At 52.4% G+C, this 27,686-nt stretch overlaps 1 protein-coding gene across 3 annotated transcripts; it reads right to left on the bottom strand.

The window, feature by feature from the left end:
• Positions 1 to 234: 234 nt before the first annotated feature.
• Positions 235 to 27,684, bottom strand: ANKRD29 (ankyrin repeat domain 29). Of its 3 annotated transcripts, none has more exons than XM_029069897.1 (10): positions 27,499 to 27,684; positions 21,815 to 21,925; positions 19,788 to 19,886; positions 17,830 to 17,928; positions 15,212 to 15,310; positions 14,161 to 14,259; positions 4,672 to 4,770; positions 3,658 to 3,753; positions 2,754 to 2,852; positions 235 to 717 (listed from the first exon to the last, which is right to left on the bottom strand). In XM_029069897.1, the coding sequence occupies exons 1-10, from the start codon at positions 27,517 to 27,519 to the stop codon at positions 634 to 636; spliced, it is 906 nt and encodes a 301-aa protein (XP_028925730.1). In that variant the 5' UTR covers positions 27,520 to 27,684; the 3' UTR covers positions 235 to 633. The 3 variants fall into 3 exon arrangements, with proteins under 3 accessions (XP_028925730.1, XP_028925732.1, XP_028925731.1); XM_029069899.1 differs by lacking the exon at positions 27,499 to 27,684 and adding an exon at positions 25,933 to 26,105 and having other exon boundaries at positions 21,804 to 21,925; XM_029069898.2 differs by lacking the exon at positions 27,499 to 27,684 and adding an exon at positions 25,933 to 26,071.
• Between the last annotated feature and the right edge of the window lie 2 nt (positions 27,685 to 27,686).

Below are 27,686 nucleotides of genomic sequence, written 5' to 3'. Positions count from 1 at the left end.
TTAGCCTGAGGGCCAATTTTTCTCCTGGCCGCCTATCCCACTCTGAGAAGCACAACCATCGAGCATAGACCGTGGCTGAGATCAAAATCTGGGTTCATTTACTGTTTTCCTGTTGGGAACTCTCACGGCTTTGACCCTTGGGTGGAAGTTTTGCATCCCAGTGAAATACGTGCCTTTGAGCGATAATGTTGGTGAATATTTCTGTATATCAAAACCAAAGCGACAGTGCGACGATTCAGCCAAATTCAGACTTGCAGCCTTTATATAAAAGTCCACCAAAGTCCAAGACCACCCCCCCTCCATGGGACTTAGAGCCCTGTCCACCTTTGGACCTGTAAGCTACGCGACCAACAGTCATCTTGGCTTGAGAGTAGGTAGGATTAGTTCACACCATGCAAATGGGCACCCACCCGAGAGCCTAGCTGTAGGCCAGTGGGGAGGGAGACCCTGTGCTCATCAGAGACCCCGGAAACTGCCCAGACCCTCCCGCAGCACCCAGGGGCCAGATCAATCCCGCTCACGAGCGAGCTCTTTCAAAAATGCTTCCCGATCCACATCCCAATCCGTTTTCCAGCCCAGTTCGGTCCCGGTTCTGCTGTGGACGGGGCTGGCCTTCTCGGACGTAGAGCCGCATTAGGTTTTCCAGGGGGTTTCTTTTGTTCGGAGGAGGCTCAGGATGTGCTCATTTTTGGTAAGCTCTGCTGGCAGTTCATTGGCCTGAAACAACAACAAAAAAATGCACGTCTGTGGGACGCAGGAGGGCCCAAAGGCCTTAGTTTGGATTTCAGCCTGAAACTGGCAAAGCCCAAACGATGATTTACCCATGGTTCAAGAAAAGGAAAATCCAGCACTGCCGTTCCTAAATGTCGGCTTCCAACATCCTGGGGTTCACTGGGAAGTGGAGAGTTAACCTTGACTACTCATCCTCTCATCCTCTCAAGCCATGCTTAATAATAACGGTATCTGTTCAGCGCTTCCTATGCGCCAGGCCCTGTTCTAAGCACTGGAGTAGACCCAAGCTAATCAGGTTGGACACAGTCCCTGTCCCATATGGGGCTCACAGTCTCAATCCCCATCTTGTACCTGAGATAACTGAGGCCTAGAGAAGTGAAGTGACTTGCCCAAGGTCACACAGCAGACAAGTGGCGGAGCCGGGATTAGAACTCAGAGCCTTCCAACTCCCATGCCCGCGCTCTGTCCACTAGGCTACGCTACTTCCTCTGCTGTGCTGCTTCAGTGAGCATCATCATCCTCATCAATTAGGATGGGCAAAGCACACAGTAGAGGGGCTACAAAGAGGGCATCTCTTGTTATATTGTACTCTCCCAAGCACTTAGTACACTGCTTTGCACACAATAAGCGCTTGTGCACTCGTTGCTTTCATTGTGTTTATCATCGGCCCTGTCTTTAAAGTTGTTTTTGTAATTTCACCATTCCTTATGTGTCTATGTCGCCAGCCTTCTCTGCCATTCTCGGTCTGTGAACCTCTCATAGTAGCTATGGTTTTAGGAGGAGGAGGCGGAGAAACCGCAGCAGCACTAGTAATTATTGGACGCTCACTTGGTGTCGAGCCCTGAACTAAGCGTTTTGGGCAGTAGAGAAAAAAGCAGAGTGACATGTCCCCTGCCCGCAAGAAGCTTACCCTCAAAACAGGAGAAAAGAACCATAAAAATGTTTACAAAATAAATAATCGTGTGCTGGACCGTGTCTAAATCCCATCCGTTGTTTCTTCTGCCCTGCTTAGTTGGGTGCTTTACACACCAAGGGAGCTAATGATTATTCTATCATTCAATCGTATTTATTGAGCGCTCGCTGCGTGCGGAGCACTGGACTTGTCCGCTTTTTGTGGGCAGGGATCGTATCTACCACCTTTATTGAAGTGTATTCTCCCAAGTGCTTAGTCCACTATTTTGCAAATGGAAAACATGCAAGAGATGCCATTAATTGAGTGATCATCTGACTACTTCAATCTGACTTCTTTGCCTCCAGACTGTGAGCTCACTGTGGGCAGGGAATGTATCTGGGCGGTCAGTCAATGGTATTTATTGAGCTTTTGCTTGTGCAGAGCACTGTGCTGAGCGCTTGGGAGAGTACAGTATAACAGACACACGCCCTGCCCACAATGAGCTTACGGTCTAGAGGACTGTGGCATTGATCGTGACATCTGATAAGTGCTTATCAAGTGCCAAACACTATACCAAGCACTGGGGTAAGTTAATCAGATCAGCCACAGCCCCCATCCCACTCAGACCTCCCAGTCCGAGAGAGAACGGATACTAAATCTCCATTAGACAGATGAAGAAACCGAGGCCTGGGCGAGGGAGGTGACTTGCCCCAAGTCACCCAGCTGGCAAGCGGCAGAACCGGGATTAGAACCCAGTTCTCCTGACGCCCAGGCCCGGGATCTTTCTAAACTACCCACTGCATTATCAGTGTGCTAGGTATCCCTCCCTGGATGTTCCCACAGTGATGTAATGGATTCTCCCAAGAGCTTAGTCCAGTGCTCTGCACACGGTAAGCGCTCAATAAATACCTTCGATGAGGATGTAGAGGATGATGACGAGAAGCGGCGTGGCCCAGTGGATAGAGCCTGGCCCTGGGAGTCGGAAGGACCGGAGTCTACCAATTCTGTTGTATTCTAGTTTCCCGAGGGCTAATTCCAGGGCTCTGTACACGGTAAATGTTCAATAAATACCACTGACGGATTGATACTGGAGCTCCTGCCACCTTAGACGGGGTGGGGGCTGGGGTACCTTGTTTCGGAGGGCTGGATCGGCCCCCGCCTCCAGAAGGAGAGTCACCGCTCGGATGTTGCCACTAAGAACTGCAGCGTGCAGGGCCGACGTGCCATTCTAGGAGCAAGACGACAGACAGTCAGTGGTCAGAGAGGCGCCTCAGTCAATCAGTCGATCAATCAGTCATCTTTAGTAAGCGCCTGCTGCATGCACAGCACTCTACTTTATATACATATCTGTAATTTCATTTATATTCATGTCTGTCTCCCCCTCTAGTCTGTAAGCTCATTGTGGGCAGGGAAGGTGTCTTATATCTTTGTATTTTACTCTCCCAGTGAGCGCTCGATAAATACGACTGACTGACTTAACTTGAGTAAGACTATTTAGTAAGTGCTTATTGTGTACTTGCTGAGCACTTTACTGAGTGCTGAGAGAGAATACGCAGGTGGGAATTGGATCTGGTCTCTGTCCCTTGGTGTGTGTGTGTGTGGACGGGGGACATTGGAGGAGCATCACAAACACAGATTTGGATGTCTGGTGGCTCCTGGAAACACAGGCTCCTTCTCAATGTTCTGCTCTCTCCCCTGCCCCGATCTAACTCAGCGATCCCCCCTGATTCCCCCAACTCCTGGCATCACTGGGGTACACCCAAGATAACTGGCTCAGACTCAGTCTCTAACTCACAGTCAGCTGGGGAAGGAGAGCGGCATCTTGTCCCCATTTTACAGATGAGGAAACTGAGGCCCACTGAAGTGAAGTGATTGCCCAAGGTCACACAGCAGGCAAATGGCGAAGCCAGGATTAGAATCCAGGTCCTCTGACTCCCAGCTCTGGGTTCTTTCCACTGGGCCTCACTCCTTCTCCAACTGGGGCCCACAGACCGTTCCCTGAGTGTCCGGGCCCCAAGGTCGTCCCTACTGACCTTAAGAATGCCGAGGGTGGGAGAGAATTTAAGAAGCTCCTCTATGACGTCGTTGTAGCCTTTGTTGGCTGCCTTGAGCAGCGCCGTCGTGCCATCCTTAACAGAGACGGGGACACGCAGGCCGGTTAGGAGCGGCGTTCTCGATGCCCTGATCCAGCCCTCCTGCGGTCCCGGCCCTCTCCACGGACCTGAAATCCTGAAATTCAACCCTCCACCCTCTCCGTGGGCCTGAAATGAGAACCACACGGCTTCCTGGCGATCCTTCCGGGAGCAGACGAGCATGCGCTGAAGTGCTGGAGCTACAACCTTGCAGTCGGGATTAGAATAATAATAATAACTCTGGTATTTGTTAAGTGCTTCCTATGTGCCAGGCACTGTACTAAGCACTGGGGGGGGGTGGTAGTCAAGCAAATTGGGTTGGACACAATCCCTGTCCCTGCTCATTGTTGACAGGGAATGTGTCTGTTAATTGTTGTACTGTACAGTGCTCGTCACAAAGTAAGTGCCCAATGAATATGATTGAATGAACTGAATGAATGAATGAATCTCCCACATGGGACTCACGGTCTTAATCCCCATTTGACAGATGAGGTAACTGAGGCATAGAAAAGTGAAATAACTGGCCCAAGGTCCCACAGCAGACTAGTGGCAGAGTCAGGATGAGAATCCACATCCTTCTGCCTCCCTGGCACGGGCTCTCTCCACTAGGCCACGGTGCTACTAGTTCCACCACAAAAATTAAGAAAGGGAAGCCGCACGCCTCTGCCTCACTTTACTCGAGTGACGGCCGGAAAGAGACCTACTCGGATTTGGTGAAGTGAATCATCCGGGCGGCGTGGCAGAGAAAAGTGAGGAGACGAAGCTGCGACAGGCTGATGAGAGACCAGGCTAACGGCAATTCTCCCGGGGCACGCCACCCTGGAAGGCGTCCCCAGAGACGCCACTGTTTTTTGACCCGACCTGAACCCCATCACGGCCTGCCCGCTCCGCATCCCGACAGGAAGCGGCGCTCACCGTCCGGGCAGCGTCACGGTCCGCTCCTCGCAAGAGCATCACCCGCACCACCTCGCTGTGCCCCATCTGAGATGCGATCCACAAAGGCGCCGTCCCGTCCTGCAGGAAAAAGATACCCGCTGTTAGTCAATCAGTCAATCGTATGGAATGAGCATTTCCTGTGGGCCGAGTCTGTCAATTAGTACGATTACTGTGAGCATTTACTGTGTGCAGAGTACTATTCTAAGCACTTGGGAGAGGACACCACAATTATAACAGACGCATTCGCTGCCTACAATGAGCTTACGGTCTAGAGGGGGAGACAGACATTAGTATAAATAAATAAAATTACAGATATGGACAGAAGTGCTGTGGGGCTGGAAGGAGGGGATGAATAAGGGGAGCAAGTCAGGGCGACACAGAGGAAGTGGGAGAAGAGGAGAAGAGGGCTTAGTCAAGGGAGGCCTCTTGGCGGGAGATGGGCCTTCAATAAGGCTTTGAAGGGGGGAGAGGAATTATCTGTGTGGAAGCAGCGTGGCTCAGTGGAAAGAGCACGGGCTTTGGAGTCAGGGCTCATGAGTTCGAATCCCAGCTCTGCCACTTGTCGGCTGTGTGACTGTGGGCAAGTCACTTAACTTCTCTGTGCCTCAGTTCCCTCATCTGTAAAATGGGGATTAAGACTGTGAAACCCACGTGGGACAACCTGATTCTCCTATGTCTACCCCAGCGCTTAGAACAGTGCTCGGCACATAGTAAGCGCTTAACAAATACCAACATTATTATTATTATTAAGAGGGAGGGTGTTCCAGACCAGGGGTAGGATGCGGGCGAGAGTTCGATAGCGAGATAGATGAGATTGAGATACAGCGAGAAGGCATCAACTGTTGGCATTGGGAGCCATGCAGCCTGGCATTGTACTAGGTGCCTACTGTATTTAAAACACTGGACTGGTCACCTGTTAATACTACTATTACTACTAATAATAACTGTGGTATTTTCTAAGCACTTCCAATGTGCCAAGCACTATACTAAATGCTGGGCACATACAAGATAATCAGGTCCCACATGGGGCTCACAATCTAAGTAGGAGGGAGAATAGGTATAATTTTATTTATCTGTATTGATGTCTGCCCCCCCCCCACTCTAGACTGTGAGCGTACTGTGGGCAGGGAACGTGACCGTTTATTGCTGTTTTGTACTCTCCCAAGCACTTAGTACAGGGCTCTGCACCCAGTAAGTCCTCAGTAAATTTCGACTGAACGAATGACTGCACGATTGAATCTCCGTTTCGCGGATGAGGGAGCTGAGGCTCTGCGGAGGGTCGAGCACTGGATCGAGCACCTACTATTACTAATAATGATGGACATATCTGTTAAATGCTCACCAGGTGACAAGCATTGTACCAAGCACTGGGGTAGATACAAGATAGTCAGATCGGACGGTCTCTGCCCCACATATTGGAGGGACGACAGGTTTGGAATCTGCTGCTCCGTTCATCCACGGAGACGTTCAGGTCACGTCTCCCCAACTCCTCGAGAACCTCCAGGGGTTGCCCATCCGCCTCCGCGTCAAACAGAACCTTTTCACATCGGCTTTAAAGCCAGTCAATCACCCTGCCCCCTCCTACCTCACCTGGCTGCTCTCCTACTGCAACGCAGCCCACACACTCCGCTCTTCTAGCGCCGGCTTCCTCACCGTGCCCTGATTCATTCATTCATTCATTCAATCGTATTTACTGAGCGCTTACTATGTGCAGAGCACTGTACTAAGCACTTGGAATGTACAATTCGGCAACAGATAGAGACAATCCCTGCCCAACAACGGGCTCACAGTCTAAATGGGGGAGACAGGAAACAAAACTGATCCTGTCTACCTCGCCACCGATCCCTTCCCCACGTCCTCCGGAGCTCCCTCCCCCTCCATATACGCCAGACCATCACTCTCTCCGCCTTCAGAGCATCATTACGGTCACGCCTCCTCCAAGAGGCCTTCCCCGATTGAGCCGTCTTTTCTCCAGCTCATTCTCCCTTCTGGGTCGTCTCTGCACTTCAGTCTGTGACCTCTGGATATTTGATGTTCATCCCACCCCCGGCCCCATAGCACTTTAGTACATGTCTTTAAATTCTATTTTATAAATTACTTATTTATTCATGTTAATGTCTACTGCTCCCTCTAGGCTGTAAGCTCTTTATGGGCAGAGAACAGGTCTGCTAAGTCTGTTGTACTGTACTCTTCCAAGCGCTTAGTACAGTACTCTGCACATACTGAGCGCTCAATAAATGATTGATGATGACAATGGGGAAGATTCGAGATAATCGGGTCAGACACAGTCCCCGGACCACCTGGTCTAACTAGGCGGGGGACCAGGTATTGAACGCCCATTTTTCAGATGAGATAACTGAGGCCCAGAGAAGTTAAGTGACCTTCCCAATTCTCACTTCTCAGTTCCCAGAAGGAACTGAGTTCTAAGCCTGATTAGATTAGAACTCAGTTCCTTCTGACTCTCGGGCCTATGCTCTACCCACTAGATCACGCTGTTTCTCAACTTCCCCTCCAAGTTAGGGAATCTCACACAGATCACCTGGCCCTGGGAACTTGCTAACCTCTAGTCTAAACTTCCCTTCTCTAACTTTCTGTGAGGTCTCTATTCCCATTTCCACAAGCTCGTTGTTGCAAGCTTTAATCAGGGGAGCAGATAACCTGGTTTTGCCCTATCCTCTTCAGTTTACACTGATCTCTCTAAAATCACTTTTCAGATTTTTCCTTAGGTCCTTGTCACCCTCTTCTGGCCCTACTCTCCCCTCTCCTTTCCCCTCATATGCCTCCCACATCTCAGCAGCGTGTTAGAGGTGTGCAGCATGGTCTAGTGGAAAGAGCCTGGGCCTGAGAGTCAGAGGACCCGGGTTCTAATCCCAGCTCCGTCACTTCCCTGCAGTGTAACCTTGGGCAAATCACTTCACTGCTCTGGGACTCAATTCCCCCATCTTTTTACGGATGGGGGATTCAATATCTGTCCTCCCTCCTACTTAGACTGTGAGCCCCATATGGGTCTGGATTATCTTGTATCTCCCCCAGTGCTTGACACACAGTAAGTGCTTAACAAATACTACTATCAAACGCTCAGTACATGCTCTGCGCATAGTGAGCACTCAATAAATGCGACTGACTGACTGAAAGCTGGCTTGAAGGCTCAAAGGGGCCAGGACACCAGGGATGAAGGTTTCCGATGGAAGAACTATGAAGAACCAAACCATTCTGTGAGGTGGACCAGCTCCTGAGAGTAACTGGGATACATGGTTAGCACGTCTATGGCGTTGATTTTGTATGTAAAATTCTAGCATGAGGATCACAGTGTGCTGCACTCCTGCCTTCTTCCTTGCTTGTGCACTCTAAGCCTTTTCTTCCACTCCCATCTGCATCACCCTGATTCCCTCCCATTATTCATCCCCCCTCCCAGCCTAACAGCACTTATGTGCTTTTATTTTATTTATTTATATTAATACCTGCCTCCCCTCTAGACTATAAGCTCTTTGTGGACCGTGAATGTGTCTGTTATATTGTTATACTCCACTCTCCCAAGTGCTTAGTACAGTGCTCTGCACATAGTAAGCATTCAATAATGGCACAGTGGATAGAGCACGGTCCTGGGAGCCAACAGGTCATGGTTTCTAATCCCGGCTCTGCCACCTATCTGCTGTTTGATCTTGGGCAAGTCGCTTCACTTCTCTGGGCCTCAATTATCTCATCTGTAAAGTGGGGATTGAGACCGTGAGCCCCATGTGGACAGGGACTGTGTCCAATCTGATTTGCTTGTATTCATTCATTCATTCAATAGTATTTATTGAGCGCTTACTATGTGCAGAGCACTGTACTAAGTGCTTGGGATGAACAGGTCGGCAACAGATAGAGACAGTCCCTGCCGTTTGACGGGCTTACAGTCTAATCGGGGGAGACGGACAGACAAGAACAATGGCACTAAACAGCGTCAAGGGGAAGAACATCTCGTAAAAACAATGGCAACTAAATAGAATCAAGGCGATGTACAATTCATTAACAAAATAAATAGGGTAACGAAAATATATACAGTTGAGCGGACGAGTACAGTGCTGTGGGGATGGGAAGGGAGAGGTGGAGGAGCAGAGGGAAAAGGGGAAAATGAGGCTTTAGCTGCGGAGAGGTAAAGGGGGGATGGCAGAGGGAGTAGAGGGGGAAGAGGAGCTCAGTCTGGGAAGGCCTCTTGGAGGAGGTGATTTTTAAGTAAGGTTTTGAAGAGGGAAAGAGAATCAGTTTGGCGGAGGTGAGGAGGGAGGGCGTTCCAGGACCGCGGGAGGACGTGACCCAGGGGTCGACGGCGGGATAGGCGAGACCGAGGGACGGCGAGGAGGTGGGCGGCAGAGGAGCGGAGCGTGCGGGGTGGGCGGTAGAAAGAGAGAAGGGAGGAGAGGTAGGAAGGGGCAAGGTGATGGAGAGCCTTGAAGCCTAGAGTGAGGAGTTTTTGTTTGGAGCGGAGGTCGATAGGCAACCACTGGAGTTGTTTAAGAAGGGGAGTGACATGCCCAGATCGTTTCTGCGGGAAGATGAGCCGGGCAGCGGAGTGAAGAATAGACCGGAGCGGGGCGAGAGAGGAGGAAGGGAGGTCAGAGAGAAGGCTGACACAGTAGTCTAGCCGGGATATAACGAGAGCCCGTAATAGTAAGGTAGCCGTTTGGGTGGAGAGGAAAGGGCGGATCTTGGCGATATCGTAGAGGTGAAACCGGCAGGTCTTGGTAACGGATAGGATGTGTGGGGTGAACGAGAGGGACGAGTCAAGGATGACACCGAGATTGCGGGCCTGCGGGACGGGAAGGATGGTCGTGCCATCCACGGTGACGGAGAAGTCTGGGAGCGGACCGGGCTTGGGAGGGAAGATGAGGAGCTCAGTCTTGCTCATGTTGAGTTTTAGGTGGCGGGCCGACATCCAGGTGGAGACGTCCCGGAGGCGGGAGGAGATGCGAGCCCGAAGGGAGGGGGAGAGGACAGGGGCGGAGATGTAGATCTGCGTGTCATCTGCGTAGAGATGGTAGTCAAAGCCGTGAGAGCGGATGAGTTCACCGAGGGAGTGAGTGTAAATGGAGAACAGAAGAGGGCCAAGAACTGACCCTTGAGGAACTCCAACAGTTAAAGGATGGGAGGGGGAGGAGGCTCCAGCGTAGGAGACCGAGAATGATCGGCCAGAGAGGTAAGAGGAGAACCAGGAGAGGACAGAGTCCGTGAAGCCAAGGTGAGATAAGGTATGGAGGAGGAGGGGATAGTCGACAGTGTCACAGGCAGCAGAGAGGTCAAGGAGGATCAGAATGGAGTAGGAGCCATTGGATTTGGCAAGAAGGAGGTCATGGGTGACCTTAGAGAGAGCAGTCTCAGTAGAGTGGAGGGGACGGAAGCCAGATTGGAGGGGGTCTAGGAGAGAATGGGAGTTAAGGAATTCTAGGCATCGATTGTAGACGACTCGTTCTAGGATTTTGGAAAGGAAGGGTAGTAGGGAGATAGGACGATAACTGGAGGGGGAAGTGGGGTCAAGAGTGGGTTTTTTTAGGATGGGGGAGACGTGGGCATGTTTGAAGGCAGAGGGGAAGGAGCCCTTGGAGATTGAGTGGTTAAAAATAGAAGTTAAGGAAGGGAGGAGGGCAGGGGCGATGGTTTTAAGAAGGTGAGAGGGAATGGGGTCCGAGGCGCAGGTGGAGGGGGTGGCACTTGCGAGGAGGGAGGAGATCTCCTCTGAGGATACTGCAGGGAAGGATGGGAAAGTAGGGGAGGGGGTCGTTGGGGGGGAGGGGAGAGGCGGAGGGGTGACTTTGGGGAGCTCAGACCTGATCGTGTTGATTTTCGTGAGGAAATAGGTGGCCAGATCATTGGGGGTGAGAGATGGGGGAGGGGGAGGAACAGGGGGCCTAAGGAGAGAGTTAAAGGTCCGGAACAATCGGCGGGGGTGACGGGCATGGGTGTCGATGAGGGAGGAGAAGAAGCTCACCTCAGCGCTTAGTACAGTGCTTGACACATAGTAAGTGCTTAACAAATACCACAGTTATTATCCTCACCTCCGCCAAACTGATTCTCTTTCCCTCTTCAAAACCCTACTTAAAACTCACCTCCTCCAAGAGGCGTTCCCAGACTGAGCTCCTCTTCTCCCTCTACTCCCTCTGCCATCCCCCCTTTACCTCTCCGCAGCTAAACCCTCTTTTTCCCCTTTTCCCTCTGTTCCTCCACCTCTCCCTTCCCATCCCCACAGCACTGTACTCGTCCGCTCAACTGTATATATTTTCGTTACCCTATTTATTTTGTTAATGAATTGTACATCGCCTTGATTCTATTTAGTTGCCATTGTTTTTACGAGATGTTCTTCCCCTTGACGCTGTTTAGTGCCATCGTTCTCGTCTGTCCGTCTCCCCCGATTAGACTGTAAGCCCGTCAAACGGCAGGGACTGTCTCTATCTGTTGCCGACTTGTTCATCCCAAGCGCTTAGTACAGTGCTCTGCACATAGTAAGCGCTCAATAAATACTATTGAATGAATGAATATTATTATTATAATAAATACAAGTGACCGACTGGCTCGCTAGGATTTCTTTTTGCAGGTCTGTCGTTTGGGATCTTTTCCTCCAGCAGAGGGTGCAGGCCACCCAGATTTGGACCAGCACCTGGCCTGTAGGACTCCCAGAGATGGGATGATTTGCACCCCGAGCCCTGCTGGGTCCTAATCTCTGATCAAAGAGCGGTTTCAGGTGAGGGCAGGGAGCTCAGCTAGCTCAATCCAGCTCTCCCTCCTCCAGACCCTCAGTTCATTATGGGCAGGGAACACATCCACTCGTTGTATTGCATCGAACTCTCCCAAGCGCTTAGTAGAGTTCTCTGCACAGCGTAAGTGCTCAATAAATACCAGGGATTGATCGATTGATTCACGGGGGCAAGAGCAGACCCTCAGGCTGATGAGGCTCAGTTCCCGCCGCAGTGGGGTACCGTGAATCATTATAATTATTATTGTGGTATTTGTCAAGCGTTTACTGTGTGCCGGGCACTGAACTAAGCGCTGGGGTGGACACAAGCAAATCGGGTTGGACACAGTCCCTGTCCCATGTGGGGCTCACAGTCTCAACTCCCAATTTACAGATGGGATAACTGAGGCCTAGAGAAACGACGTGACTTGCCCAACGTCGCACAGCTGACAAGCGGCGGAGCAGGGGATTAGAACCCAGGACCTTCTGACTCCCAGGTCCACGTTTTATCCACTGTGCCACGCTGCCGTATAATAATAATTGGGGTGTTTATAAGCGCTTACTATGTGCCAGGCACTGTACTAAGCTCTGGGGTGGATACAACTGGAGTGGAGACCTGCATAAAGGGTCCCAGGATGGACAGCTTCCTGTTTTTGTCTGTCTCCCCCGATTAGACTGTAAGCCCGTCAAGGGGCAGGGATTGTCTAGATCTGTTGCCGAACTGTCCATTCCAAGCGCTTAGTACAGTGCTCTGCACATTCTAAGCACTCAATAAATACTATTGAATGAATTGAATGAATCCACACCTGGGAGGGAGCTAAGAAGGACCCAGACCCCTCGGTCACAAGACTCCTAGAGCCGGGAGCTTGGGGAGGGGGGCAGGCGGCTAGGCCCACGAGCTTTTCTTTGGCCTAGGGGTTTACTCTCCTGTTGTGACCCGGTACTTATCATTCAGTGAGTGATTGAGCACTTACTGTGTGCAGAGCACTGTGCTGGGCTCTGGGGAGAGTACGATATAATACAGTTGGCAGACACTTTCCCTGCCCACAGTGAGCTTACAGTCCAGAAGGGGAGACAGGCATTAAAATAAATTTCAGATATGTACATCAATGTCGTGGGGCTGAGGACGAGAGGAATAGCAAGGACCTCTAGACCGCAAGCTCGTTGTAGGCAGGGAATATGTCTGCTATATTGTTATCTTGTACTCTCCCGAACAGTTAGCACAGAGTAAGCACTCAGTAAATATGACTGACTGATTGACGGACTGATTAAAGGGTAGAGCTTCAAATGCCAGGGCAATGCTGAAGGAAGGGGGAGTAGGTGAAATGAGGGTTTAGAAGGAGCATGGCAGAATGGGTAGAGCACGGGCCTGGGAGTCAGAAGGACCTGGGTTCTAATCCCGGCTCCGCCACCTGTCTGCTATCTGACCTTGGGGAAGTCACTTCACTTCTCTGGGCCTCAGTTACTTAATTTGTAAAATGGGGATTAAGACTGTGAGCTCCATGCAGGATTGGCACTGGGTCCAACACAATTTGCTTATATCCATCCCACTGTGCCTGAACATCCATGTACAGTGCCTGGCACATAGTAAGCGTTTAACAAATACCACAATTATTATTATTATTACTTTCCCGGGATCCTCTGGTCCAGATGCCCAAGGGCAAAGCTCAGATCGGCCTGTCTATGGAGTCTTGCGGCCGTCTGGAATTTTGTTACTGCATGACAGAGCCCCCAGGATGTTGGCTCTCCCCATCTTCAAGGTGCTCGTGAAATGTTATTATTATCATTATTATATTTGTTAAGCACTTACAGTGTGTCAAGCACTAATCCAAGTGCTGGGGTAGATACAGGTTAATCAGTCTGGACACTTGGGGCTCACAGTCTAAGTAGGAGGGAGAAAGGAATCGAATCCCCATTTTGCAGATGAGGAAACTGAGGCACAGAGAAGTTAAGTGACTTAGAACAATAATAATGATAATAATAATTATGGTACTTGCTAAGTACTTACCATGTGCCAAGCACTGTTCTAAGCACTGGGGTAGATACAAGTTAATTGTGTTGGACACAGTCCATATCCCACATGGGGCTCATTCTCTTAATCCCCATTTTACAGATGAGGTAACTGAAGCCTAGAGAAGTGATGTGACTTGCCCAAGGTCACGCAGCAGGCAACTGTCAGAACTGGGATTAGAACCCAGGTCCTCTGACTCCCAGGTCTGTGCACTTTTCACTGAGCCACACTGCCTTTTTAGGTCTGTCTTTTCCCTCACATCCCTGGTGCGACGCACACTTTCCTTCCGGATTTGATGGCTCAAGAGGCAGGAGAGGGTAGACTTGGCTTCCAGACCCAGCCATTTCAAGGACTCCGCCTGCTACCCGAGGGGCTCCATCAGGACCGAGCAGGGCGGCCCAGTGGAAAGAGGTCTGGGAGTCAGAGGACTTGAGTCCTCAACCTAGTCACTTGCCTGCTGTGTGACCTCGGGCGACTCGTTTGACTTCTCTGTGCTTCAGTAACCCCATCTGGAACTCCCTCTTGGACCGTGAGCCCCATGTGGGGCCGGACTGTGTCTGCTTGGAGTGTAGTGCATCTGTTACAATGTGTGGCGTATAGTAAGCGCTTAGAAAACATCAGAGTTGTCATTATTAAACACGGTAAACGGAGACAGAATCACGGGTTAATTGTAGGGGGACAAGCCTCCAGGGTTTAGAGGGGCCCCAAGCCGGACAGGTTCTCTTAACCAGGGTGGACGGACGGACATTACCTGCCTCGTCTGGTTCACTTTCGCCCCGGAAGACAGCAGCAATCGGATGACATCTAGGTAGCCTCCCTGGGCCGCTAAGAAGAGCGCGGTGGCTCCATCCTGAATTGGGACGAGTCGCGGGAGGATAGAAATCAAGATATTAGTCCCAGTTCCCAAAGAAGCAAATCCAATCTGAGGCAGAGGGGTGAGAAGACCAACATTTTGGGGTGCAGGGGGACGGGGTGGGGGGCCTGCAGAAAAGATCACTCCCACTCGACAGCTCTTCCCGGCTGGCTATCCTAGCGGGGCAGGAGACTTACACTGGGGCCCATAATCCGAGAGTCAAAATCTGCTTTCCCACTAGATTCTTTCCCTCTGCTTCTCTCCCCTTCCTGGCATTTGGTCAGTCAGTCGTATTTATTGAGCGCTTACTGTGTGCAGAGCACTATACCGAGCGCTGGGGAGAGTACACTAGAACAATATAACAGACACGTTCCCTGCCCACAAGGAGCTTACAGTCTAGAGGGGGAGACAGACTGAAGATAAATCAATTAAATTACAGAAGATGTCTCCATTGGGAGGAATAAAAGACGAAAGCAGCCTGGCCTAGTGGAAAGAGCACAGGTCTGGAAGTCATCTCTAAAATGGGGCGTAAGAATGCGATCCCCACGTGAGACAGGGACTGTGCCCGACCCGATTTGCTCGTATGCACCCCAGCGCTTAGTACAGTGCCTGGCACATAGTAAGCTTTTAACAAATACCACAGTTATTAATATTAGTACTGTTCTGAGAGCAGGTAGACACAAGGCAACGGCGTCGGACACAGTCTCTGCCCCACACGGGGCTCACCGTCCCAATCCCCATTTAACAGATGAGGTCACTGAGGGCCAGAGAAGTCAATAGGCTTGCCCAAGGCCACCCGGCAGACCGGCGGACACAACTCCTGTTATCACTCATTCCAAAGAGGGCTTGCACGTGCACACGCAGACAGACGCCGGCCCCCACGCACCCGCCCGACTACCAGAGACAGACAGCCCGCCCCCGTCCCCGGCGTGCTGCAGCCCGGACTCACGTAGAGCTGGTCGTGGATGTTGGCGCCGTGCTTGAGGAGCGTCTCCACCACCTGTCGGTGTCCGTACTGGCTGGCAGCAAGGAGGGCCGAACCCCCGTCCTGCCCCACCCCCCGAGGAGAGGACGGCTGTTACGGACGGTGGACGCCAGCACGTCCCTCCCGGCACCGTCGCCCCACAACCGGCCCCCCGCGAGGCGCCTTCCCTGGAAGCAGCACGGCGTAGTGGGCAGAGCCCGGGCCTGGGAGTCACAGGGTCAGGGGTCCTACTCCCGGCTCTGCCACTCATCTGCTGGGTGGCCTTGGGCGAGTCGCTTCACTTCTCTGGGCCTCGGTGACCTCATCTGGAAAGTGGGGATTGAGACTGTGAGCCCCATGGGGGACAGGGACTGTGTCCGACCCCATTTGCTTCTATCTACCAGCCCTTAGGACGGTATTTAATAATAAGAATAACTGTGGTATTTGTTAAAAGCTTCCCATGTGCCAGATACTGTACTAAGCGCTGGGGTGGATACGAACAAATCCACGAGCAAATTAACGTGGAAGCAGTTTGCCGGAGAGGAAAGGGTGGATTTTACCGATGTTGTGAAGGTGGAACCGACAGGATTCAGTGATGGATTGGATACCTGGGTTGAATGAGAGGGAGGAGTCAAGGCTAATGCCCAGGTTGCAGGCTCGTGTGTACTGCTAACTGCTACTAGTATTATTATTTCCCCCGAAAACTACCCGCCACCACTGACTCCCTTCAAACACCTTGGGTCACTGTGGTTTGTGGGGTGACCGCTTCCTGCTCTCTTGCAAATCCCTGGTGGCGCCCGGAGCTGGGTGGAACTTCTCCTCCTCCTCCTCCCCCTTCCCCTTCTCAGGGGCGAGGAGCCCCTTCCCCACCCCACAAACCGTGCCGTGAACAGCCGCGGCTTTGCCCTCCTGACCACTGCCAGGGTGGAACGCCGGTCGGTTCGGCCACGTGCCCGCCGGAACCCGAGGCCGGGCCAGGCTGATTTGTCTGGAAGAAGTCCAGGTCCGCACAGCTCACTGAACTATTCATTCTGTCTGGGCCGAATGCAGACATACATCGAAGGGACTGTACTTGCAGCATCCCAAAGAGTTAGGAACGCCCTCTTAGGAAAAAAGCCCACTGCCCCTTGGTAACCTCCTGGTTTTGGTTAATCGGAGAACAGCAGAGGGGCCGTTCAGCTTCCCTTCAGCGATCTCTCGGGAAGAATAAAGAAACAAAGACCCTCCCCTCTGAAATCCATCAAATCTCTTAATAATAATAATTATTAATGATAATAATGGTACTTGTTAAGCGCTTACTAAGCGCTAAGTATTGTCCTAAGTGCTGAGGTAGATACAAGTTAATCAGGTTGGACACAGTCTTTGTCCCACACGGGGCTCAAAGTCTTAATCCCCCGTGTCCGTGACCCATATGAGGCTCTCGTTCCAAGTCGGAGGGAGGAGGATTAAATCCCCATTTTCCAGATGAGGGAACTGAGACACAGAGAAGCGAAGTGACTTATCCAAGGTCGTGCAGCAGAAAAATAGCAGAGCTGGAATCGGAAGCCATGTCCGTGTTCTTTCCATTGGGCCACATCGTTTTTCAGTAGAGAACTCTGTACCAGGTGGCCGTTCGGCACAGTGCTCTGCCCACAGTAAGTGCCTAGAACATAGCTGGGCCCACATTTGGTGTCCAGTTCATGCTCCGCCCGCAACGGGTGTCCGGCACCATGGTTTCTCCACAGTAGGAGGTCAGGACAGACCCGATATAATATTCTGCACACAGTAGACATCAAGTACAGTGCTCTGCTCACAGAACCCATGATGATAACGATGATGATGATGATGATGATGGTGGTGGTGGTGGTGGTGACAGTTTCGCCCTGAACTTAGCCTGACGACGATGCCCTCTGTCCGGGCCACTTCTTATCCCCTTGCCTGCCAGTCTGCCCAAATCTCTGGATACCTGATCGGGGCAGTCGCCTCTAGGCCCAGGCTCGACCTGCCTCCGGCTGGGGCTCTTACTCGACCTGCCTCCGGCTGGAAGCCCCTTACTCGTTTCCCGGCCCCTGGGCCTTTTGGCCCCCACCGATGGGGTGCTGGGGAATCCTAATCCACCCTCAACCTGGCTCCCCGAAACCAGGTTCAGCTCCGGGGGGCTGGGACTCTTCCACCACATACCCAGGGGGCATGCTAAAGAAACTCAGGGTTCAGGGCCATAGGGCCTAGGGAACCTTCTGCTAATAATTCATAATTGTGGTACATGTTAAGCGCTTACTATTTGCCAAGCACCGTTCTAAGCGCTGGGGCAGAAACGAGTTAATCGGTTTGGACACAGTCCCTGTCCCACTCTTAATGCCCATTTTACAGATGAGTTAACTGAGGCCCAGAGAGGTGAAGCGACTTGCCCTAGGTCACACAGCAGACACGTGGCGGAGTCGGGATTAGAACCTAGGTCCTCCTGACTCCCAGGCCCGGGCTCTGTCCACTAGGCCACGCTGCTTCCGTCCTGCTCTGTTCAGCTCACCCAGACGGACTCTCCCCCGTCCAACGCTGCCCAGACCCGGCTGCCCCCCGCCCCACCCACTGCCCCGACACCCAGCAGCAGAGACGGCGCCTCTTACCTTCGTCCTGAATTCCGTAGAGGCCCCAAATTGGAAGAGGAAGCAGACGACATCGTTGTGGCCCTGCTGGGCGGCGAAGAAGAGAGCCGTGGTGCCTGACTGGAGAGAGAGGCGGGTCAGTCCAAGCGCTCGGCCGAACTCGGACGCTGGCGCCGGGAGGGAGGTTCCGGCCGCCCGGGCCGGGCACCGGCTCTGTGGGCCTGGACGCGGGCTGGAGACGGGCTGATCATGAGTTGGAGGTGGGCGGCCCTGCTCTTCTCTCATCCCAGCCCACGGGTGTGGAAATTCAGATTCAAACTTCTATCACTGCCCATCTCTCACCTCACAGTCTTAAGTAGGAGAGTGAACAGCGTGGCTTAGTGGAAAGAGCTCGGGCTTGGGAGTCAGAGGTTGCGGGTTCTAATGCCGCTCCGCCACTTGTCAGCTGCGTGACTTTAGGCAAGTCACTTAATTTCCCTGTGGCTCAGGTACCTCATCTGTAAAACGGGGATCAGGACTGTGAGTCCCACGTGGGACAACCTGATTACCTTGAATCTACCCCAGTGCTTGGAACAGTGCTTGGCACACAGTAAGCATTTAACAAATACCATAATTATTATTAGAACAGGTACTGTATTCTCATTTTACAGTTGAGGAAACTGAATTACAGAGAAGTTAAGTGACTAACTGTGGCATGTGTTAAGCACTTACTATGTGTCAGGTTTCTTAAGTGCTGGGGTAAGGCACAGTCCCTGCCTCACATGGGGCTCACAGTCTTAATCCCCATTTTACAGATGAGGGAACTGAGTCTCATAGAAGTGCAGTGATTTGCCCAAGGTCCCAGAGAAGACCAGTGGCAGAGTTGGGATTAGAACCCAGGTCTTCTGACTCCCAGGCCCGTGCTCTTTCCTCTTTTCTCAGCCCAAGGAAGTGGAAATTCAGATACGCACGCCTGTTACCCCTGCCTCTCTCACCATCACGCTAACTTTAGGCCTCAGTTATCTCATCTGTAAAATGGGGATTGAGACTGTGAGCCCTATGTGAAACAGGGAAGTGTCCAACCTAATTATCTAGTTCTTAATACAGTGCCTGGCACATAGTAAGTGCTTAATAAATCCCACAGTTATTATTATTATTATGTATTAGAATAATTTATGTTAATATTCGTCACCCCCTCGAGACTGTAAGCTTGTGAGCAGGGAACGTTTTTGACAACTGTTGTACTGGACTTTCCCAAGCATTTTGTACCGTGCTCTGTACATAGATGGCGCTCAATAAATACCACTGATGGTGATGTTAAGTGTTTACTACGTGCCAAGCACTGTATTAAGCGCAGAAGTAGATATAAGATGATTCAGGTCAGACAGAGTCCCTGTCCCACATGGAGCTTACACAGGCCTGGGAGTCAGAAGGACCTGGGTTCTAGTCCTGGATCCGCCATTTGTCTGCTGCGTAACCTTGGGTAAGTCTCTTCACTTTTCTCTGGGCCTCAGTTACCTCATCTGTAAAATTGGGGGTTAAGAGAATGAGCCCCAGATGGGATATGGACTGCGTCACTCATTCATTCAATTGTATTTATTGAGCGCTTACTGTGTGCAGAACAATTCAATTCAACTCCACTGCATTGGTTGAGTACTTAGTGTGTGCAAAACACTGTACTAAGTGCTTGGGAGAGTACACTACCACGACAAACAGACACATGCCCTGCTCACAAGGAGCTCACAGTCTACAGCAGGGTACAAAGTACTTGGGAGAATACAGTACAATCTGATTACCTCGCATCTCCCCCAGTACTTAGAAGGGCGCCTGTCACATAGTAAGTGCTTAACAAATACTATAAAGCAAACACACACACAAAAAAACCCAAGGCCCAGCTTGTACTGCGTCCACCTCATCCTCACGCCCCTCCCCAGCTCCCGCCTCCATTCCCCGATGCCGCTCCTTCATTCGGAACCCGGCAGGGGCTCGGCCGAACCCACCTCTCTCTGGAGATTGATGTCGGCTCCTTGCAACACGAGCTCTCGGACGCACTGGATGTGGCCGGCGTAGGAAGCCACCATCAGGACCGTCGTGCCGTGCTGGAGGGAAGGAGCAGAAAGACCATCGATCCAACCTCAAGCTGTCATTCCACGGTATCGTTAGCCCGTCAGCTCAGCGGCTCAACCCCTGGGCCCAGCCAACCCCAGGGAAGGTCCGACTGCCAAAGGGACTTTTACTGCAAGGCTAGGGACACACGGTGGGTGTTTTTTAATGTGATTGTGTGAGGAAACGTTCAAAACATTTTTTTTTAATGCTACTTGTTAAGCGCTTAATTCTGTCTCAGGCACCTGTAGTGTGGTGTGATGGGAGAGCCACGATCCTGAAAGCCAGAGGCCCCGGGTTCAGGTTCCGGCTCTGACACCTGTTTCCTCTGTGGCCTTGGGCAAGTCACTTAACCTTCCCATGCCTCAGTTTCCCCATCTGTAAACCGGGGATAATAATATCTGAACCCTACCTCACAGGGGTTTTGGGAAGAGTAAATAACAGATTAATGTAAGGCGCTTTGGTAATAAAAGCACCACATAGAAACACAGGAATTTTTTAGTGAGAAGCAACATGGTGCAATGGCTAGAGCACGGGCCTGGGAGTCAGAAGGTCATGGGTTCTAATCCCAGCTCCACCACTTGTCTGCTGTGTGACCTTGGGCAAGTCACTTCACTTTTCTGTGCCTCAGTTACTTCATCTGTAAAAAATGGGATTAAGAGTGCGAGCCCGGTGTGGGATAGGGACTGTGTCCAACCTGATTAATTTGTATCTACCCGAGCGCTTAGAACAGTGCTTGGCACACAGTAAGTGCTTAACAAGTACCATAATTAAAATTATTATTATTATTAGTAAGCCTTGGGGTAGATACAAGTTAATCATTTGGACACAGAGTCCCACATGGGGCTCATAATCTTAATCCCCATCATCCAGATGAAGTAACAGAGGCTCAGAGAAGTAAAGTGACTGGCCCAAGGTCACACAGCAGACAAGTGGCAGAACCAGGATTAGAACCTAGGTCCTTCCGACTCCCAGGACTGTGCTCTATCCCCTAGGCCACGCCGCCTCTCAGAACTTTAGTTGGACACGCTCAAAAGGAGGAGGTTAGAATCTCCACTTGTAAAAATTCTCCTCTGAGGCAGAAACCCTGGCCAAGGAGACACAGTTACTGAACAAAGGGTGGCTGGTGGTGTTGACGTCATGTAGTGAATCACAGAAAATGTGACTCGGGCCCCAGGCCTTTAATTAAAGACAAATCAGTGCGGTAAAGTCTCCCTCTTAAATTCAAACTCGGGGCAGGGGGCAGGAAGTGTGGCGGCAAAATACACAAGAAGGAAAGTTGCCTACGACTCGAAGACCGCTGTGGGTGGGCCACCCTCCAGTGACCCTTATTGGAAACAAAACCAGCCACATAGTTTTCAGAACTTGGCTTAAACTCTGCACCGTCCAAATGAACACCACTGGATGAAGCATCTGCAGTTTCTTCAAGGCAAGATCTCTTTTCCTGCCTTCTTCTTTGTTGTTTTTCCTGTTACTTATATCTTGTAACACCAACCTCTATACCTTGCTCCCACAACCACCTTTCTAGATCTCCCCCCGCCCCTGTGGGCCTGGGGCAGGCCCCGATTCTCCCAGTGTTTGACACAACACCGCAATCGGTAGAGAAGCAGTGAGGCTGCAGGTTAGAGTCTGGGCCTGGGAGTCAGAGGACCCGGGTTCTAATCCCAGCTCCACCACTTGTCTGTTGTGTGACCTTGGACAGGACACTTCACTTCTCTGCACCTCAGTTACCTCATCTGGAGGATAGGGATTAAGACTGTGAGCCCCATGTGGGGCAGGGGCTGTGTCCAACCCCAGCGCCCAGTTCGGAGTAAGTGCTTCACAAATACCATAAAACAAAAAAATGAGGGAAGAGAAGCCAGCGCGGGTGGGCAAAGAGGCGGGTGAAGAGGGTGCTGTGGGCATGCAGTTACCCGGTCCGTACACTGTCTCTGCAGTCCACGTCCACACGCCCGCTGTTCAGCAGCAGCTTCAGCAACGCCAGATTCCCTTTCCGGGCGGCCCAGAATGCCGCGTTGGCCAGCGGGGTTTCCTTCTGGTGAAACAAAACGGCAGGGTCGGACGCGGGCGTTCGGAGAGGTCATCTCAGCCCCCAGACGACAGCCGCCTGACTCTCCCCCACCCCCACCCACTCGGCCTGTGGGGGGACAGGACGTCACCATCGGCCAGCGGGGCTCAAGGGCTGGGTGACAGGCAGGCAGGTGGGAGGGACAGAGCCTTCGTAGGAGCTTGTCACCTCCATGTATATCCTGAACTCGGGGGTGCCCCATTCAATCGTATTTACTGAGCACTGTAGAGAGCACTGTAGATCACTGTGTTCAGGCCACTGCTTGGGAGAGTGCAATACAGCGATAAACAGATACGATCCCTGCCCACAATAATCTAACAGTCTAAAGGACTGCCACTTGAAAAAATCAGCGGACCCCGTTGCAGCGGGCTACTATACAGAATTATGGTATTGGTTAAATGCTTACTATGTGCCAAGCACTCTTCTAAATGCTGGGGTAGTTACAAGTTAATCTGATTGGACACAGGCCCCGTCCCACGTGGGGCACCCGACCTTAATCCTCATTTTACAGATGGGGCAACTGAGGGCCAGAGAAATGAAGTGACTTGCCCAAGGTCACACAGCAGGCAAATGTGATTAGAACCCATGACCTTCTGACTCCTAGACCCGTGTTCTATCCACTTGGCTAGATACAAGGTAATCCGGTCAGACTAGTCCCTGTCCCACATGGGGCTCCCAGCCTGGGATCACTCTGTAATCGAGAGAACTGGCATCTGCGGGACAAATCTCCACAGCATACTGCTTCTTATTAGGAGTTTCTCCCAGCCGAAAAATGCAGCCATCCGAGATGGAGATTGGCGGGAAAGCGGGGGAGAGGCTCATTAAATGCAGGGATCACCTAAGCATGCCTTGGGGGAGGGAAGGGAAGAGGAGAAGGGGGCGTATTAATGCAGGGCTCAGCTAAGCATGCCTTGGCTGGTGGCCCAGTTGGCTGAGCATGAGTCACAGGGACATGCTGGTGCGGGGCTGGATGCTCCTGATGAATTTGGGCCTCTCCCTCCGCTAATCCCTCTCTCCCCTTGGCTGGCTACTCTGAGGGGGAGAGGGGACGTTCGGACCTCTCGGCCCCTTCTCCGCCCCTCCCTTGGACTCCCACGTCTCCCAGCCATTGCCCTCCGACGCTGGGACACCTGAGCCGACCTACCTTTCCTCGGAGCGGCGTGACCTAATGCACAGACCCCGGGCCCGGGAGTCAGACTCGCCCAAGGTCACACAGCAGACACGTGGCCGAGCCGGGATTAGAACCCAGGTCCTTCTGACTCCCGGGCCTGGGCTCTTTTCATTAGGCCACACTGCTTCTCCTTCTCTGGTTCGGGTGTTGCCAACTGCCTGGTCCCTCAAATTCATAACGCTGGAATCATCTTTGATTCTGCTTTCTCCAATCTATCCCCAAATCCTTTCTCTGAATTATTTCCCTCAGAAAAGAGGCCCCGGTCTGAATATTCCTCGGGAAAGCTGACGTGCCAATTTGTCGAGGAGGAGAGTGGATAGGCTTGGGAAACAAGCAGGGTGATCGAGAAATCTGGAAGAAGGGAATCAATCAGTGGTATTTTTTGAGAGTTAACTCTGTGCAAACACTGTACTAAAAGTACAATACAATGGAGTTGGTAGGCATGTCCCCTGCCCACCAGAGCTTATAGTCTAAAAGGAGAGACAGACTGAAATAAATTAAGGCCATGTACATACGTGCTGTGGGGCTGGGGTAGGAGGGATGAATGCAGAGAGCACGTCAGGGCAACGCAGAAGAGTGGAAAAAAAGAAGAGGGCTTAGTCAGGGACTTGCCCAAGGTCACGCAGCAGCCACGTGGCAGGGCCAGGATTAGAACTCGGGTCCTTTTGACTCCCAGGCCCACGCTCGTTCCACTAGGCCGAGCTGCTGTTTGTCAAAAATAAAAGGGTCAGCCTACTTAGAGTGAGAACCTCATTACAGCAAGAGGGAAAACACGCCCCATTGTGAGACAACTTCATTTCATTAGGACTGGATTTCATTAACTTTCCTTTCACTACAGTTTCTCCACTTCGAACGCTCTCCACTTGAGACGGCTGTTAGCAAGCAGTCGCTCTCCCAGCCGCTGGGGAAGATCCTGCTTCAACCTGGAGGTCGAGACAAATGTCACGGTTGGCATCCGACAGCCCCTTCCAGTAAGGGAGGCAGGCTGGCAACAGCGAGGCGGTTATTCGGATTAAATCGGCGTCTGCCGGCAGGTGCCGTGCTCCTGGTTCTCCCCAACTCGCTGACTCTGGGATTAAAATCCTTGACTCCGCTTCCCCGGCTCTATCCGTTTGGCAGGGGCAGAATATCGAGGTCCTCTCCCACTCCGGTCCAGCCCACGCACTCCATTCCTCTAGCGCCAGCTTACCCTTACAGAGAAGCAGAGAGGCCTCGAAGGATCCGGGTTCCAATCCCGGCTCCGCTGTTTGTCAGCTGTGTGGCCTTGGGAAAGGTCACTTAACTTCTCTGGGCCTCAGTTACCTCATCTGGAAAATGGGAATTAAGACTGGGAGCCCCATATGGGACAAGGACCGAGTCCAATCTGATTTGTTTGTATCCACCTCAGTGCTTAGTACAGGGCTTGGCCCGTAGTAAGCGCTTCACTAATACCCCGATTACTATTACTCAGGGTGCCCCAAATTCGTCTATCTCGCCACCGACTCCTTTCCCACATCCTCCCCTTAGCCTGGAGCTCCTTCCCACGCCATATATGCCAGACCTCCACGCTCTCTACCTGCAAAGGATTATTACGGTCACAGCGTCTCCGAGAGGCCTTCCCGGATTGAACCCTCTTTTCCCTGCTCCCTATCTCTTCCGCGTGGTCTATGAACTTGGATCTGTGACTTTTGGACAGTTGATATTTGCCCCAACCCCACAGCACTTATGTACAAATCTTTATATATTATAAATATAATTTATTCACATTAATGTCTCCCCCTCTAGACTGTAAGCTCGCTACGGGCAGGCAACGTGTCTGCTGATTCTGTTGCACTATACTTTCCCAAGCGCTTAGTACAGTGCCCTGTACATAGTAAGTGCTCAGAAAATACCTCTGATTGATGGATTGATTGACCCTGCTTTAAATCAATCAGGGGTAGTTGCTGAGTGCTTACCGGGTGCAGGGCACTGTACTAAATGCTTCGAAACCAGGAATGGAGTAGCAGATAGAGCACGGGCCTGGGATTCCACCCTTGTCTGCTGTGTGACCTTGGGCAAGTCACTCTACTTCTTTGTGCCTCAGTTCTCATCTGTAAAATGGGGATTGAGACCGTGAGCCCCACATGGGACAGGGACTGCATCTAACCGGCTTTGCCTGTTTCTACCCTGGAGCTTAGAACAGTGCCTGTCACGTTGTAAGCGCTTCACAAATACCATCATCACCATCGTCGTTGTCATCGGGAAGCCTGTGTTCCCAATGTGAAGTTAGGAGTTGACTCGAGGAGTCAGGGGGTGGGCGTAGAGATTGGGAAAAGGCCAATGCAGAGACACTCTGCTGTAGATACTGGAAAGCTGAAGGAAAAGGGGAGGGAGGGGAAAATATGGGTCTCTCTTTAAAGGAAGACATTTTGGAAACAAATTAAGATCAAACACACTACAGCAACCTGGGGTAGGGGACGGGGGTGGGGATAAGCAGCACGGCCTAGAGGAAAGAGTGCAGGCCAGTGAGTCAGAGGACCTGAGTTCTAACCCCGACTCTGCTCCCCTGTGACCTTACGCGTCACTTGGCTTCTCTGTGCCTCATTTTCCTCATCTGTAAAATGGGGATGAAATACCTGTTCTCCCTCCCCCTAGACTGTGAGCCCCGTGTAGGACAGGGACGGTGCCCCATCTCCATAGCTGCATCTAGCCCAGGGCTTGGCACACAGTAAGCACTTTAAATGATACCAAATTATTATCACTAACACTGACAGGGCGGGTAAGAGCTAATATAGGAAGAGGTACACAAGGGCTCTTTCTCCTTAAAACGGTCCTGAAAACTCACCTACTTTCACAGAACTTCTGCATAAAATTAGGTCGAAAAAGTTAAAAAAGAGGGCGCGATCCTGAAATAGCTGCAGTCCTCGGCAGAGCCAACAGGGTGACACGGTGAAAATCCGCCAGGCCGCAGAGCGTCCGAGTGCAATCCCCCAGAAGCCGTTAACCGGACGCTGGCGGGTGGACTTTTTCTCTTCCCTGCCACCCGGGGAGGGGGGAGACTCGGTTAGGCAGGTGTGTGGGTTTGCAGAGGGTCCATGGCACGGGCATGGGGACGTGGGCATATGGGGGCAAAGGAGACACTAAGAGGGGCACGTGGGGAGGGCAGAGGGCCTGGGGTGGGGTAGGGGAGATCTGAGGCAAGGGGCAGAGGGATCAGGAGAGGGAAATGGGTGTGGGGCATGGAGAAATATGAGGGACCACAGGAGTGAGCAGGGGGGACAGGGAGGGATCCCGGGAGAGGGCAGGGGGTATGGGGAAGGACTATGAGAGTGGGCAGGTGGTATAGGGAAGGCCTGCGAGTGGGCAAGTGGTACAAGGAAGGGCTGCGAGAGTGGGCAGGGGGCACTTGGAGGGACCACGGGAGTGGGCAGGGCGTGCAGAGAGGGACCATTCATTCATTCATTTATTCATTCATTCAATAGCATTTATTGAGTGCTACCTATGTACAAAGCACCGTACTAAGCGCTTGGAATGTACAATTTGGCAACAGATAGAGCCAATCCCTGCCCAGTGCCGAGCTCACAGTCTAATCGGGAAAAAAAGGGCAGGGGGTATGGGGAAGGACCTGAGAGTGGGCAGGTGGTTCGGGGAAGGCCTGCGAGAGCGGGCAGGTGGTACAGGTAATAATAATAATAATGTTGGTATTTGTTAAGCACTTACTACGTGCAGAGCACCGTTCTAAGCGCTGGGGTAGATATAGGGCCATCAGATTGTCCCACGTGAGGCTCGCAGTCTTAATCCCCATTTTACAGATGAGGTAACCGAGGCCCAGAGAAGTGAAGTGACTTGCCCACAGTCACACGGCTGACAAGTGGCAGAGGCGGGATTCGCACCCACGACCTCGGACTCCCAAGCCTGCGCCCTTTCCACCGAGCCACGCCGCTTCCCCCAAAGGGTTGCCGGAGTGGGCAGGAGGGACCGGGAGCGATCACGGGAGTGGGCTGGACGGGCAGGGAGGGACTGGGGGAGTGGGCACAGGGGGGTGATAATGATGGTAGCTGTTAAGTGCTTACTCTGTGCCAAGCACTGTTCGAAGCGGGACCGTGGGGGCGGGCACCGTGGGGCCCGGGGAGGGGCCGGCAGGGTGGGCAGGGGGCACCGGGGGAGGGCACAGGGCCTGGACCCTGCGGGGCAGGGGGAGAGGCCAAGGAGGATGGGAGGACATGGAGGTGGGGGGTCGAGGGGAAGGGTCACGGCGGCGGGGTCACGGGAAGGGGGGGGGATGGGACAGCCCAAGGAGGAGGGTGGTCCCGAGTGGGCGCCCTGCCACGGGGCCGGAGGAGGGTCCCCCCACCCTGCCCGCAGCCCCCCGCCCCGCCCGGCCCGGCCCGGCCCGGCTCGGCCCGCTCACCTTGAAGGACATCATGCACATGTCCGCAGCTGCGGGGCCCCCGGCCAGCACGGGGGGCCGAGGGGGCTGGGGGCGGAGGCGGGGGGCGGGGGCTGCGCCTTTGCAGCAGGGCCGGTCCTGCCCGACGGACCCAGCGGCGGCCCCGGCCCTGGCCCCGGCCCCGAGCGGCACGACGATTCCCCTCCTCC

The sequence above is a fragment of the Ornithorhynchus anatinus genome, chromosome 7, assembly GCF_004115215.2.
Source record: "Ornithorhynchus anatinus isolate Pmale09 chromosome 7, mOrnAna1.pri.v4, whole genome shotgun sequence".
NCBI lineage: Eukaryota > Metazoa > Chordata > Mammalia > Monotremata > Ornithorhynchidae > Ornithorhynchus > Ornithorhynchus anatinus.
The sequence above is the reverse complement of the archived record's forward strand: the minus strand, read 5'-3'. Positions and strand labels throughout refer to the sequence as shown.